This window comes from Tauraco erythrolophus, chromosome 2, assembly GCF_009769465.1.
Source record: "Tauraco erythrolophus isolate bTauEry1 chromosome 2, bTauEry1.pri, whole genome shotgun sequence".
NCBI classification, from domain to species: Eukaryota; Metazoa; Chordata; class Aves; order Musophagiformes; family Musophagidae; genus Tauraco; species Tauraco erythrolophus.
This window is the reverse complement of record NC_141466.1, coordinates 82,633,968-82,649,884: the sequence shown is the minus strand read 5'-3', so window position 1 is coordinate 82,649,884 and position 15,917 is coordinate 82,633,968. Positions and strand designations below refer to the sequence as shown.

General features: G+C 40.9%; 1 protein-coding gene across 1 annotated transcript; it reads left to right on the top strand.

Annotated features, from left to right (window-relative positions):
* Positions 1-1,202: 1,202 nt before the first annotated feature.
* On the top strand, positions 1,203-2,875 carry TTLL2 (tubulin tyrosine ligase like 2). The gene has a single exon (XM_009982542.2). It carries the CDS (start codon positions 1,211-1,213, stop codon positions 2,873-2,875), a length of 1,665 nt encoding a protein of 554 aa, XP_009980844.1. The 5' UTR covers positions 1,203-1,210.
* Positions 2,876-15,917: the final 13,042 nt, after the last annotated feature.

Below are 15,917 nucleotides of genomic sequence, written 5' to 3'. Positions count from 1 at the left end.
TTCCACAGATAAAGCATCCCTGGCCAACTCAGCTGCGCATTGCATTGAGTACTTCCAGGTGTGACATGTTCTCTTGGTTTCTGTAGTTGTTTGGAAGGCAGAGGCTACTCATCCTGGAGTCTAAAAGTCAACCTGAAAAGAAAGCAAGGATGTCACTCTGGTAACAGGATGTGAAGGAGTCTTGTCTAGCATATGTTCCTGCCCACTTTGTATTTCTTTTGCTTGCTGCTTTCTGAGAGGAGGTGGAGGTCAGTATGTTAGTGCTATGTCAGAATGGTCCTCAGCACAAACACCCTTCTCTCATTGAAGACACTCTCTGTTCCAAACACGGAGTCTAATTCTCAGGGAGCAGCTCTGTAGGGTTTCAGTAAACTAAAACTGAGAGAACTGCAACACTCTCAGATCTACAGGTCCATGGGACTTTTTGTCTGCTATGCCACCAGCCAATAGGACAGGTGTTTTGGTTTGACTCTTGTATATATTGAACTAGCTGGGGAGTGAAAAGCACGCTTCATGAACTGTTTAGATGAGAATTGCTATGCCCAAAATAACTCAACGTGCATTTCTTACCCATAAAAATAGGTGGAGACCATTGTCTTCTTCCACTATAGATAGCGGGAAATGATATTTCATTCTGAATCTACATATATTTCTATGGAACATTATTTTCTTGAGAGGATAGTGATGAGACAAGAGTGTGTCCTGCTTTTCAGGAACTGGGGAGAACCTCACTGGAGGAGTAGCAGAAGATTATCAGTGAGTTAAATCAGCCTGTGTCAGAGGAGGAAAAAGCATTGGAATCAATAGGCATTTTCCTACTGTCTGCCATCAATTTCACATCACGCTTTATAATCTTAACCAAAAGAGTTTGTCAGAGCAGGGCAGCATGCTAAGAACTACTGCTGTAGTAAGCTACCTCAAAGAAAAAGTAAAGGAAGTGTGGAGACATGTAACTTTGCAGCAATCAGTGCTTTGTGCTGCCCTAACAAGTATCTGGAATCAAAGCCCTTTTGCATGTCTTTCAGCTTAAACACAGCCTTTAACTTCTCAGTTGTGGACCATAGAAGCACACAGGAATGACATGCTTTGAGAATACGTTGGGAGTGACAGACATTAAGAAAGCAGTGAGGGTGATGACTGCTAGCACAATCTGTGGCATTAATTTGATTGTTTTCTTCCTGGTGATTCTGATTTTTTTTCAGGAATTAAGATGGAAATGATAGCAGATGACTATGATACAAGAGCTATCTTGAGGCCTTTGGTGTTCCGTCTCCATGAGAATGTCCCTGCAATAGTCCGTGAGGTTTTACTGGAACGCGGCTGGACTGAATTTGACAAAAAAGAGCAAGATGACGCAGACTGGAACCTGTACTGGCGGAACTCACCTTTCCGTATGACAGACCACCACAGCATTAAACCATGGCAGAGGCTCAACCACTACCCAGAAGCTGTCCGGATCACCAGAAAAGACTATTTGGCAAGGCATCTGAAACGCATGAAAGGAGCATATGGATCAGCTCTGTATGAATTTAGTCCAGTGGCATTTATCATGCCCAATGACTATGTCAAATTTATAACAGAATACAGCAAGGAGAGACAGTCAGTAGGCCGGAGACCTAGCTACTGGATTTGCAAGCCTGTGGATCTTTCCCGTGGAAGGGGCATACTCATTTTCCAAGACATTAAAGACTTAGTATATGACTGTGCAGTCATTGTGCAGAAGTACATTAGCAACCCCTTGCTCATTTCAGGGTATAAACTGGATCTGCGCCTTTATGTGTGTGTCACCAGTTTTTGCCCCCTCACCATTTACACTTATGAAGAAGGACTGGTGAGGTTTGCCACTGAAAAGTTTGACCTCAGTTCCCTGGACAACGTCTATGCCCACCTAACAAACACCAGCATCAACAAATACGGAGCTTCATATAAAAAATATAAAGAAGGGATTGGCCGTGGCTGCAAATGGACATTCAGCAAATTTCGTTCTTACCTTCGAATATTTGGAGTTGATGATGTGCTCCTCTGGCAGAAGATCAATAACATAGTGATTCTCACCCTGCTTGCTGTAACCCCCTTACCAGTGGCTTCCAATTGCTTTGAGCTCTTTGGCTTTGACATCCTGATTGATGACAAATTCAAGCCGTGGCTTTTAGAAGTCAACTACAATCCAGCCTTGTGTTTAGACTGTTCCATTGATGACACCGTGAAAAGAAAACTTCTTCACGATATTGTTGAACTGCTGAACTACAAGCAGATTGACGCTTTCAGGCAAAACCAAGTGGCCGGGATAAAGGTTGAGGGAAGGCGGATGCCCTGGAGCACAGCTGGTGAGAGTGCCACCCAGGAGACTCCCGGCTTACTCACTTGCCGAAAAGTGGCTAAATGTGCTTCTGCTCCTTCTGTACAACCTGCCCTGCAGGCTGCAAGAGGATCAGTTTGTAAGGTGGCTACCCCAAGCAAGAAAATTTCCAGGGCACATCCAAGAAAAACACTGACTTCCCAGCTGCGGGAAAGGATGAACATGCCAAAAATACCCTCCCAAGGAAAAGCTGAAGCTAAAAATAAACAACTCTCAGGAGCTGGGCGTTCTCCACACAAGTCTGCCCAACTCAGCCACTGGTTCCCTACACCCGACTTCTACAACTACGAGTTCACCACCCGCCCCTATTTCCTCTCTGATAAAGACCAGAGGCCTATCCCCCGGGTAGGAGATTTTGTCCTTATTTTTCCTTTCAATGAAGCTGCACTTCAAGCTTCCAGGGATGGGACAGATGTAAAGAGCATCATAAAGGAAATAAACAAATTAGTGAGCAAACAGTTAATATCAAAAAAGCAGAACACAAAGAAAAGGGTAGGCTATTTAACTTCTGTGTAACTTCATCATGTTAGATTTACAGACATATCATTAAAGACAACTTTAGCTGGAAGGAGGTTGATGTACGCTTAAATTGTATTAGAAAGATATATATAGCAATTACCATGAGAGATTATATTTTTAAAATTAAAGTACTGACTAATTTTTAAAAGTAATTCTTGCAATATTGTAGTAATCCCAGAATAAAAATGGAGAATTGCATTTCCCAAAACATCCTCTAAAATACCCGTCTTTGTTTATTATTTTTCTTAGTGATGTTTGCTTATTTTCTTTTCCTAATTAAGGGGGCTTTATGACTTGAAAAACTGGTCACTTTACACCAGGGAGCATTCAACGTGCACTCACTTTACAAAGATGCTGGTAATATGGATGATACAAAACTATGGTGTTTTTAAAGAATCCAGTGAGCTTCCTGACATTAATTTCCAGAAATTAATTTTGCAATGTACGAATCAATGGTATGAAATAACTTTCATTTTATGACCAGTAGGATTCTATAGAAACTCTTACGGAAAATAGTTTTTAAAAAATCTATATGCTGCTCCAGTGTTTTGTTTCAGATAAACTCTTAATAAAGAAATAATTACACTTCCCAAGGTAACAGAGAAATTTGTTATCAGATATTTGCATTATAAACTGCAAATATCACATTCAGAGACTGGATCAAACCTCTCTTCCCCAGACTGTACCCAATGGGTGCAGTGGTTAGGCAACTTTGTTTTGGTTGGAATAAAACTTTGTCAGCTGTGCATGGAAAAATACAAAACTGAACTGAAGCATTTCAGGTGATGGTCAAAATACTACCCTTCCCTTGTACATCTTTGCCCCTAGCTGTTTGAATGGAAGTAATTCTGTTCAGAAGTCACAGCATATTCTAAATTTGAATCAAAATTGAGGCCAAATACTGGCTGTAGCATGCTTCTGCTAATGCCAGAAAAACGATGGGAAGATGAGAAGTGAGTGTTCCCAACTGTGTTCCATCTCCCTGAAGCATTCATAAAAATTTGTTCACTATAAACCCTCTAGGACAGAAAATGTAATAAAGTAGGTATGTGTGTTGCTACAGTTTAAGTGCATATGCAGTCATGCTTAATTTGGATTATTTGTGTTCCTGCGACTATGAGCTAGAGCTGGTAGAGCTGTTATTAGTTCTGGTTAACTAATGCAAGCAGAAGGTGGAAGAGATAGGGTGTGAGAATCAGCCTGTGAAAAATAATGTTATGACACCATGTCATAACATGTCATAACAGTTATGTGTCATAACTGGTCTGTGAAGGACTCCAGTTATAACATATCTGACAGAGCTTGTGCTTGTCATTTGTGTAGGTGTTTTAATGTTTCCTCCTTTTCAAACCAAATTTGTGCCCCTTATTTCAATAATCCGTTTGCTATTATACTGTAAAATATCACTCGAAAGATGTGTCTGGGTAAAAACGGTGGCCAGACACAGGTTGGCAAAAGTACTGTGAAATCCTTAGTAGTCTGGCCCTTCGATTTCATAGGATCATAGAATGGCATAGGCTGGAAGGGACCTCAGAGATCATCTAATCCAACCTCCCTGTCATGGGCAGGGACGTCTCTCAACTAGACCAGGCTACTCAAGGCTCCGTCCAACCTGGCCTTGAAACCTCCAGGGAGGGGGCATCCACAACTTCTCTGGGCAATTTATTCCAAAGTCTTTCCACCCTTGTACTGAAGAATTTCTTCCTAAGATCTAATCTAAATCTGTTCTCCTTCAACTTAAACCCATTTCCCCTTGTCCTATCAGTGGACACTCTTGTGAAAGTCCCTCCCCAGCCTTCCTGTAGGTTCCCTTCAGGTATTGGAAGGCAGCTATTAGGTCCCCCTGAAGTCTTCTCTTTTCAAGGCTGAAATTTCACCAATGGAAGCTTTGCCATTGATTTGCCAGAAAGTAGGAGACCCATACTCGTGTACCATTACAACCTCCCCGTAAGCGGGAGCTGACAGGGTGGATGTGTGCATCAGCAAGGTGGGCGCACACATCAGCAATGCGCTTGCACACAGGAATGTCTGCGTGCACACAGTCTGAGAGACTGATGGACGTGTATCACAGAATCATAGAATGGTTAGGGTTGGAAGGGACCTCAAAGATCATCTAGTTCCAACCCCCCTGCCATGGGCAGGGACACCCTCCACTACACCAGGTTGCCCAAAGCCTCATCCAACCTGGCCTTCAACACTTCCAGGGATGGGGCATCTACAACTTCTCTGGGCAACCTGTTCCAGTGCCTCACCACCCTCTGAGTGAAAAATTTCTTCCTTGTATCTGATCTAAATCTGCCCTCTTTCAATTTAAAGCCATTTCCATATCCCCTGTGTTTTACACCTGATTATTGCAGAATCAGAATGTTCCTGCAAGTACAGTCAAGAGTGCTTAAGGAAGGAGCAAGGAGCGTAAAAACAAAACTGTTGCTTATTTAATTTACAATTGGAAGGGATTATATACACAGGTTATTGAACGGCAAATGATGGTTTAAGACTAAAAGCTGCAAACAAAGCCTGTTTTCTGTATTGCTATAGAAACAAAGAGAATGTCAGCATATTAACTGGAGAACAAGGACCTTTTGTTAAAAGGAATTCCTGGGAATAAAAACAGTGGTCCTTTAAAAAGCATTAGTATGACATCTAGTTTCCCAGCCAAACTGAAAACATTAATCACATTCACTTTTTTATGATACTTAACTGAGAAAAAAATCTTAACATAGATTTGTTTTGGTCAGTGTAAGGCAGCACTGAACTGAAATTCTTAGTGAAACACATGGAAATGAATGATTTCTTGGATTTCTTTTACTTAGAGATTCCTTTTACAAAATACATAAAATACATTAAATATTTCAGTGGTGAAGAGCACAGGTTTATAAATCGTTCCTTTGTTATACAGGAGTAAAGGAAAAACAGTGCAATTTTATTATCACACCAGCCAACATAAAACTGCATGGATGTTCACAGCATCATAATTAAATTCATAAACTGAAGCATGTGTATGATCAATATTAGCAGCACTTCTTGCTCTATTCAATCTATTTCTTCCAAAGATGCTCTGTAATTTGAATGGTGATTTGTTGATAGTCTGACTCACTGGAAACTGAAGAGAAGAAAGAGCAATTCTGTAATCTTGCAATTATTTTGCACTTTGGTGTGAGAAAAGGCTAAAGCAGCATGCTATGAAAATGTGTTTATTGCTACAGGAATTTGAAGGGCATAAGGAGATAATTGGTCATCTCAGTCAATGGGCAGGTAATGAGCTGAGCTCTACAGGGGAAACGCTTCAGTGCTTTGGAAAAATTCAAGACAGATGATAGACAGGCAGTCTACAGGGAAGGCAGTTGAAAGCAGCATCTGATAAATGATTAATCCCGCTAGGTATCAAGTGCCATCCAAAGAGCCTTAAAGCTGGAGAGATTTGCTGACCAGAAATGTTTTTGCACTACTAGAAGAACGAAGGCAGTAGTGGGAGAGGTTAATTCAAAAACAAAGCAAGACAGGGTAGGTCTGAGGAGGACTGCTGGAGGAAGAAGAAAGGGCTATTTCATCCAGAATAATGACCAGGAGGGAATAAACATTACATTTTGTCTTCAAATGCACGAGACAGAGTTCTTAGATTATGATCATATAATTATTGAATAATTTAGGTTGGAAGGGACATCCAGAGCTGTGACTGTTCACTCAACTCCTGCTTAGGTTTTGATTCTAACATACAGCTCGTGATAAGGCCTGATAGACGCTGGGATCTTCTGCTCCAAAGAACCCAACCAAACTGAAAACACTAAGTCCACATTTTTCACGGTGGTTAACTGAGAAAAAAAACCAAACAACCTACATAGGTTTGTTTTAGTCAGCATAAGGCAGCACTGAACTGAAATTCAAAAAGCTTTGTAGACTGAGTTTCTTATGCCATACTCCTTAATTGTAGTAACTTTTGTAACTAACTATCAGAAAAACAAGGGAAAGTGTGATCAGTATGAGGAAACAAACACTTTGATGAGAAGTACTATGGACGTTTATTTTAATGTTACATACACAAAGAGTGCATGACTGCATTTCCTTCAAGTCTCACTCAAGAGACATTTCATTCAGGTAAGTTATTCCAAACTAAGCACCGCTCTCTGAGCCAGAATAAATTTCAGCCCTACAGATCCATCCATTCATTTTCACAAGGCTTAAATCTTCCTAGCAGTTCTGACCTGCCAAGAAAGTAGGTTGAGCTACTTACGCATAGCGCAGCGCTTTGAGGGGAGGAATTACTTCTTATCTAGGATGATATTACCCTCCTCATCTTTGATTCGAACTCGTCCAGTGGAGTACTTGGTTTCCTGTCTGCCATTGCAGTACACAGTTTTCACAGTGCCATCTGGGTACTCCCGCCTCTTGAACTGCAGGGTGTGGATCTCTTTTTGGCCGTTACTGAATGTCACTATTTTGTCTCCATTCCTGAAAGACACAGCAATGAATGAAGTGATCGGCAGTCACTGTCTGTTATTAACCTATGTCACTGAGCTGTCTGGTGTGACACAATGAAAATGGAAAATAATGTCAAGTGGAAACTTTCTCAGATAGGTAATAATTCAGAATTTACAAGTGACGGCATTAGAGATCACACACAATACGATTTCAATAAAAAGGTACTTCAGTACGTAGTATAATATCCAATCAACAGTGAGATCTGCATTTTACGTGACTTCTTCATGCAGGGGTCTCAAGGCATTTTGCAAGCAGGAAATCTATTTTAAAACAGGATCCTCCCTAAGCCCAGAACAAGTATGTGTAAGAAAGTCCTATAGTTGTTTTTCCTCATTTTACATGGAGGACTAGAGAGAGAATACATGAAACGCCTTGCCCAAGATCAGAAAGGGAAACAAAAAGCTAGGAATAAAGCTCCGGGAGTCCTCGTCCAGAGTCCTTTAGTACCCATATTGTTCACACAGTCAGCTGGTGATCTCCCAGCAACCCTGGCCAGATGTACAAAGTGAGTGTAAAGTTACATGGAACTAAATGAGGAATATTTCATAGTCACTTGCCAGTGATAAATGGTCATCTGTCATCCAAGGTGGAAGCAAAAACTTTTCAGTTCCTTGTTGTAGCAAAACTCTCGTTATCTTACAAATTCTTTCTCCTCTCATCTGGAAATTTCCCAGCCATGCAGAATCCAACCACAATTTTAAATGTCAGTATCATTGTACCTGTGCCCAATGCCTGGTTCCTGTCATTGAGACTTACTTCTTTACTTTCACTACGGTACCATCTGGGAAAAAGGTTTCCTTGAATCCATCACTGTAGAGGCATTTCACTGTGTGATCTGGGAACACAATTTCTTGTGTACCATCAGGATAGCGTTTTTCTGTGGAAAAGAAGATGTAAAAAGTCTGTCTAGTATTCTTTCATGTTGCTTTACACAGAGCTAAATCAGATATTTTTGGGACATTTTAGTGAGAATGGAAATTATATCCAGTGTACTGCTAAAGAAATTAAAGAATCAAATAGTCAGATAATCAAAATTAGAAGAGATGCATTTACATCCCATTATTATCTTTGCTTGGTAGGAGGAAACTGAGCAATAAAGCAATGGAACATACTGGAAGTCAAATGCAAAGACAATGCAAATTGAGAAGAAAAAACCCAATCTGCTGGAGTCAGAATCAGATGACACTTTTGTAATAGAAACATTCCTGCACATATAGTTCACATTTACAAGCTCTTGCATACCTATCTGATTATTAGGGAATTGCAGCACCTCCAGGCCATCTGGATAAGCAGTGTGGGTTGCCTGTGCATCTGCATAATAATAAATCTGGAAGGACAGTGAAGCATTTGCAGCATGTTCACAATATTTGCATAAGCAGATTCAACCATAACAATGTGCTTAAAAATAAGCCATCTTAAAAAAGTCATTTCAAGGTCATTTTCACTATGTGCCATCCATAAAAGTAGCTATGTTTGCATTTCCTGTCATTCACCCCACTCCTCATGGCTGTGTCTAGGTGTTGCTACTTTCATCTCTGTAGCGTACAAGAAAACTGCACACATGAAAGTCATCTCCCCATCTCTTTGCTTTGGCTCCCATCCATGCACTATTAATTTTAAATAGTCCCACTACTGCCAAGGCCTCACTTATTTCCACTCTAGCTCACATTATTATTAACTATTTATATTTGCATAATGCCAAGAGGGAAGAACCCCCTGTGCTACTTACCCTACAAATGTATGAAAACCAGTCATTGCTTCAGATGGCTGCACCTGCCCTTTGCCTTCTTTCAGTCTCCTTTAATCTGCTTGGCCACCTACTCCTTTGTTCCTTTCACTGTTACTTTCATCTCTTTCCACTTTTATCCTTGTAGATGAAGCAGTCTGACTGCTCAGGTTGTTAAACCAACACCCTTCCTCATCAATTTCTCCCAGAACTGATAGGTCAAGATAAATGATAGGAGCTTGTTGGAAAATCACTTTATCATTTAATTATCCTTAAAGAAAAAATAAAAGTTACACACCACTCTTTGATCTGGCATGATCTTCTTTACATCTCCGTTGAAAAAACTAATCGTAGTCATCCTTTTATCGGCACTGATCTCTTTTCTAGTACCATTGCGGAAAGTGATGATTCGACGTCCATCAGTAAGCACCTCCTCTACCTTCAAACACATAGAGCATCTAATGTAAACGAGGTTAAAGGAAATGAGCAACATTGCCTTCCAATTAAATTGGAGCTTGAAGTAAGTCATGCTATGCCTTTGTATTTCAAAAGCTCTCTCTGCAGCACAGGTACATTATTTTTGCCTCATTTGTGTGTAAAAGAGACCAAAAATAATTTTCTTTTCACAAAATGAGCTCACTTCTAGCACTTGGCCCAAGTTCCCACCCCACAACCTTGTTTTTCTGTTGAGCGAGGTAAAGCACGCAGCCCTGTGGCAATAGGGAAGCCGTTCAGGTTTTCCCTCGACCAACTTCAGTGAGTTACTATCCATTCACGTTACATATATACTGGTACTACTCCACACAAATCACTCAAGAGACCCCGGTTCTGGATTTTGTGAACCCATATGATTGAACTTGATGTATTAACACAGACTTCTGACATATGTTAACAACCATTTTATTCCAAGTAACATAAGCCTGTACAGACGTTCGGTACTACAGAATTAAATGTGGCTGCTTGCAGAGATCTGAAAAATTGCTGAAGACTTCTTAACAACAGAGGGCAATAATGTCATTGGTGTGCTCTTCTACAAGAAATACATTGGTCAAAGAAGACTTCATACCTAGCGTAGCCTTTGGTTAATCAATTTTCCAGGAATTACTATGGCAGCTGGTTCTGTTCAGCATATATCAAATCCCATAATATAATTCATTTAGTGAAGTCCAAGAAAGAAGACAACCAGAAGGTACACTATAGCTCTGCCATATGGTTCCAATTTTATCAAGCTATCCACAAAAAGGAAATATCTCCCAACCAAAAAAATAAAAAAAAAAAGGAAAAGGAATAAATATACTTGGATATACTTGTGTGAAGAGAAATGCGATATTTCCCCAAATAGGTATTGTAATGAGTACTGAGGGCAAGATTTTAGTTTTGAAGGAATTTTTTTAATTAAAAATTACTAGTTAGCAATGGAAAGATATTCTTACACTTACTTACGACAAAAGGCATTGCTACAAGAAATTCCACATAGTTTAAATGTGAGTATTATCTCTTTCTAAAGGCGTCAGTCCCCATTTTGACCTCTTCCTCTAGTTGCACAAGAAAGTCAAGCAGTAAAAATGTCAGAGCAAACTTTTTTCACAATTATTTTTCTTTTGAGGATCTAAACAACAGATACTGTATTTTCTACTTCTACAAGAGGGAATCGTGATTGGTAGAAGCTTTCACAGAGCACATCTCAGCATTAGCTATAAAAGAATTGGCATCTCAAACCAGTATTCCCTGAACAACTGTTGCATTGCAAAAGCCATTTCTACGACTGCTCACTGGAAGGTGTCATTAATCAATGTCCATATTGTCGGGGTGAGAAGGGAAGCCTAGAACTGAACAGACACAGAAACTGAATTACTGTCTTGATTTTACCTAGCCAAAAACCTTATCCAGAATTGACAACTGTTATCGGGCATATATTACCCTCAGTCAATATCAAGGGAATGTTTTAACAGGATAAGCCTGCTTGGAATAGTGTAATTGAAGAGACGTCCAGACTGAGTTCAGATCTGGCCCAGATGAGCAGCAACAGTGTTGGTAAGAGTGCTTGTCTATCAGCAGTGAAACTAGCACCAGCTCACTTGGTCACCTTGCTGACAAAATTTCCTGAAAGCAGTGCCCAAAATTTCTGAGACTCATCTACAGAATCAACCTCTCAAGATCATTCCTGAGGTGCTGTGCAGGTAAGGTGCCACAGCCACTCAGGAACGAATTATCTAGTTTGGTGGCAAGGAATGCAAGGACACAATGGGAAGCCAGCAAGAATCGCCCATTCGTGCCCTCCTGGAAGACAGGGATTTCCAGAAAAGGGGCAGACACGCTGAGCTATGGGCCTCAGGACAAGGGGCAGCTGAAAGAAATCTCAAGATGCAACTGGGGAATTGCAACTGGGAATTTTGACAGGTGGCTTGAGCAAACTGGACAGGCTGCATCAAGCACGACTCCACTGACGCTACTCGAAATGTAGCCAGCTGCGCCTAACGAAAGACTTCTCCCACAAGTGGTGTCCAGCTGGCACAGCTCACTGCCATTAGATTCAATTCCAAGGAAAGAAAAGAATGGCCGTAAATCTTGCACTACAAAACACCATCACTACCCCACTAGCACATTTTCATTTCTAATGGTAAGCATATGATTCCTCCCACCTCACAAATGAGGTAGCTGAAACAGAAGGGCTTGGTGAAAGTCATGGAGCAAATCCGTGTGGAAGATAAGAAAATAATTTGGTAACTTGATTTCCAGCCCATTAGCTATACATGCTATGCATATTTCCTACCATTCATGGTATGAACTTTACACTTCAGCATTTCTTTAAGGAACAGACACTTAATTGGAGACATAATCGTCTCTGGCTACTTGATTACTTGAAGCAGTGATTTCCATCTATACAGCAGCCCTATAGGTGATCTCTTAAAGTATTTTTGCATCCTATTTTATCTCACCTTTCCATCACGATACTCTATTTTTTCCTGCACCTCTTCCTCACTTTTTCTTCTTTCTTGATGTAACACTGATCTTCTAGATAATATTGATTTTGGAGGCTGTATTATGAAAACATCACAGTCAGCATTATATAAACAGAAAGGTTTTTAGCATATTTCCACTACTTTTAATCAACTGTGCAAAAACTTGTTTACTTTCACACACACAGAGGAAAGCTACCTTTCTTTCTGGTATTGCCTTGCATTTGTAATGAATTTTGATCTTTTAGTCCTAACTAGAAATGTTGCAAATTAACTCCACTTAACTTCAGTTTGCAAAGCAAAAGATAGCATAGAGAAAGTCCAAATACGAGGGGACAAGAGTGCATTCTGGAAAAACTACACTATAGGAAATTGAGAGAATAAACACAAGAACAAAGAACAGAATTATCTCTCTGTATATTGGGTTACTGATTTGCAAAGAAAGGTACCTAGATTAGCTAGGTCCACTCTTCCAAAACAAAACCCATGGTTCTTAGCTGTAGATAGTGGTAACTAAGGGCTATTCAGGATGTTACACATCCAATTTACCGTAATGATGAGTGTTCTTTGCACTGTCTGGCAGCATAAAGGAGCCTTAAGTTAATTGACATCAGGCATATAGCATCCAGAACAGTTGCTAACTAATGTTAATTATTGTTTGAAGATGTAATATATTTTGAATTGTGAGATCCGAAGGAACAGACAGTACTGCTGCCCACTGGGCAATGATATGCTCCAGTTAAAAGCTGTAAACACAGTGCTTGAAGTTGCCAGATCCATCCCTAAAGCTCTGTGTCCATTGCATAGCATAAGCAATGGGAATGGAAGATTTTCTTTTTCTTGGTGTGTTTTATTTAAGTTCACAAATGGAAAGAAGACAGTTGCTCATCATATATGAGCCGGAAACATAAGTTGCTCAATCCTTTGCTTCAGCATCTAGAAAAGCAGGAGAACTGTCTGTAGGTACTTTGTTGGCATATGTAGTTATGTCACTTCTCCTGTGTGTGGTCACAAAAGCCACTTTATTCTGAGCTTTTAGCGATTTTTCTATCTTTTTAAGATTAAGAATCTCTTCTTCCTGAGCCAAAATTAAAATGTTAACTACCAAAATAAATCTATTAGTGTCCAACAGTAGTGCAGGACTATCTTCATAAAGAAATCTACTACATTATTTGTAAACCATTGCAATATTGTTTTAAAGAGTGTGCTTATCATGAGTAGAGGCAAGAAAATAAAGCCAAGAATGTAGTGTTCCCAGCTAAATGGGAGTTAACATGCTGTATATGAAAACTAAGATCACAGACTAACTGAATTATTTATTTATAGAGTTACATGGTGAAATACCTCTGTTTCTTCATTTTTACTGCAGAGTACAAAGCTGCAAGTGTTGTTGCTGTGGTTATGTGAGAGGGGCATGTCTTCTGAGCTATCTGAAATAGGCAAAGACCTGCCTATGAGAAAAAGCGAAATAAAAAGAGTCATTGAAAGCAGATTAAAATTGCTGAATTACGTTTCTGTACCTATCTCAGAAGGGTTTTTTAAAGATGCTAGCTCTCAGATTCTTGTAACATGTTATTTCTTATACTGATAATGTTTGCTAACAGCTTGCCCATCCTCCCGAGGATGCTTTGTCCTGGACCAAAGAGAAGAGCAGATCACATCCATTCTCCACCTTCTGGGCCTCCAGCACACCAAGCTCAATGAGTAAATTGCAAGCAACAGCACAATCTATTCTTCCTGTCTTGCAAAATATAAATTTTATAATTCTTCTAAGAATCATAGGAGAATTTTAGTGACAAATATTGCCTGTGAGTCAAGAGCTGGGGACCATTGTCTCCAAGTCAGTTGCAGATCGTTCTAAGCGAGCAGAAATTTCCCACAGATCTTACCTTTTACATAGGAAGATGAGTTAGGCTCCTTCAAACCACTCAGGTGAGAGACAGCTCCAGGTGATTTCCTATCATCTGTTCTTCTCCCAGTAGGAGTGGATTGATGTACAACCTGAAGCAAAATGGAGAGGCCCTGGGGCACAGTCATGCTTCACTGTGACATGTGAGCTATCAGTGACATGGCTGGAGTACACTTCCCCTTCCTAGGAGTTTAGCTGCATGTCAGCACGACCAGCTCACTGGTATAGTGCAGGTGCCTACTCTTGGTTCAGACTGTTGTGAAGAGAGAGATGTAGGTGAAAGAGCTGGATGAGGTCTGAGACAAGCCCTCCCCCCTCCCTGTTCTTTTCCTGGGAGCTGCATTTCAGCTGTGGCTCTTGCACTTGGTCCTTGTTGGGTTGCATCGCAGCCATGCCTGTGCTTGGCCACGCACCTCATTGATCCAAACCCCAGCCCTGATCCATGGGCTGGCTTCCTGGCATGACCACAGACCTGCCTTATCACTACGGGCTTTGACGACTGGGATTCTGGCCTGACCCTGACTTCCATCCCCAGCCTGCCGTTCTCCCTGACTGGGGCAGTGGGATGAGCCCTGTCCTGCCGGACCCCCTGCGGAGCCCTCGACGCTCCTGGCCCCTGACCCACGCGATGCCCCAATGCCTGGTGCATGTTATCACCTCCTAACTTTTTCTCAGGGCATGGGGTGCAGGTTTCAAAGCATTCACCCATGCTCTGGCCTGCAGGTGCCCAAATAGCTCAATGTACGAACAGTCTCTAAGATAATTTCTGGCAAAACCCCTGCAGTACCAGGGAAAGACCAAGCAGCAGCTATGTGGGGATCTCGATCTCAATCTAGCTTCTGAACAATACTGTAAAAAGAAAATAAATGCAGTCTAAATAGACCTTGCTACTGGCTTACTTTTTCCAGTTCAAAAGGTGTCAGTCTTCCCTGGTGAGGTGTTCTCCTGCCAGTCGGTGTTGTGCTTCTGCCAAGGGAGCAGTTGGATGGTTTCTTTTCTTGATGTTCCTTTGTCACCGATTGCAAAGGATCAGCCCTTTGCACAGAGCTTTTCATTGCCTAAAAGGTTTGAATACATTTGTATTGAGTTGACATAAACGTCTTCGAATAGCATTAAAAGTCCTTCTACAACAGGTGCACGACAAAGTGCTTAAAACTTTTAGGAAAATATGTGTTTTTATGTGTTGGCATATACACACACACACACATTTTATACATAATTCTCTGTTTGGGGTCTTATTTCCCACATCTCTCTACTTAGACAATGACGCAAGTCCAGGGTAATTGTAGACATATAGTGCAAGGCCAACAGCTGCTCTCAGGCTCTCATCCCTCAGTCCAACCACCCTGCCAACAACAGGAAAGATATCTCTTCCTGAGATACCAAAACTGAGCTAACCCCAGTAAAATATATTGCATGACAGTTCATTTTTACTTGCCAGATGTCCACCCTTTTTAGATTTTGCCTTCATACCTCTCCATCAATCAAGGCTGACACAAGTCTTGTAGGACCCTAAGGCAGATGTGAGCCACAGCAGGGAAATGAGATGTGAACAATTTGAAACAAACTATGGCAGATATTTAGACTGGCAAGGTGGCAGTTGCTCAAAACCACTTCCCCAATTTTTCTTGAAGACTTAGGTCAGAGCACAGAGGAAACACACAATATTCCTGCATGACCATCATAACATATATGTGATATACACAATGACTGCTAGGGGTTGGCAGCTGCAAAGAAAACATTACGCTGGTATGACAGGAAAACTGAGGTGGCACTCTTGCCTAGTCAAAACTTTGAAGGTACTGAACCTAACATAGAAGCGCCTGGCAGTATGAGACAAAGGCATTAGTCTCACTGCCCACATTGCTGAAGCTGTCCCAGAAATGGCAAGGGATGATCTCTGTGTCTATCAGAACTGACAGCAGAAGAATTTCTAATGCATTGATCTGGTGAATGACTTAAGAG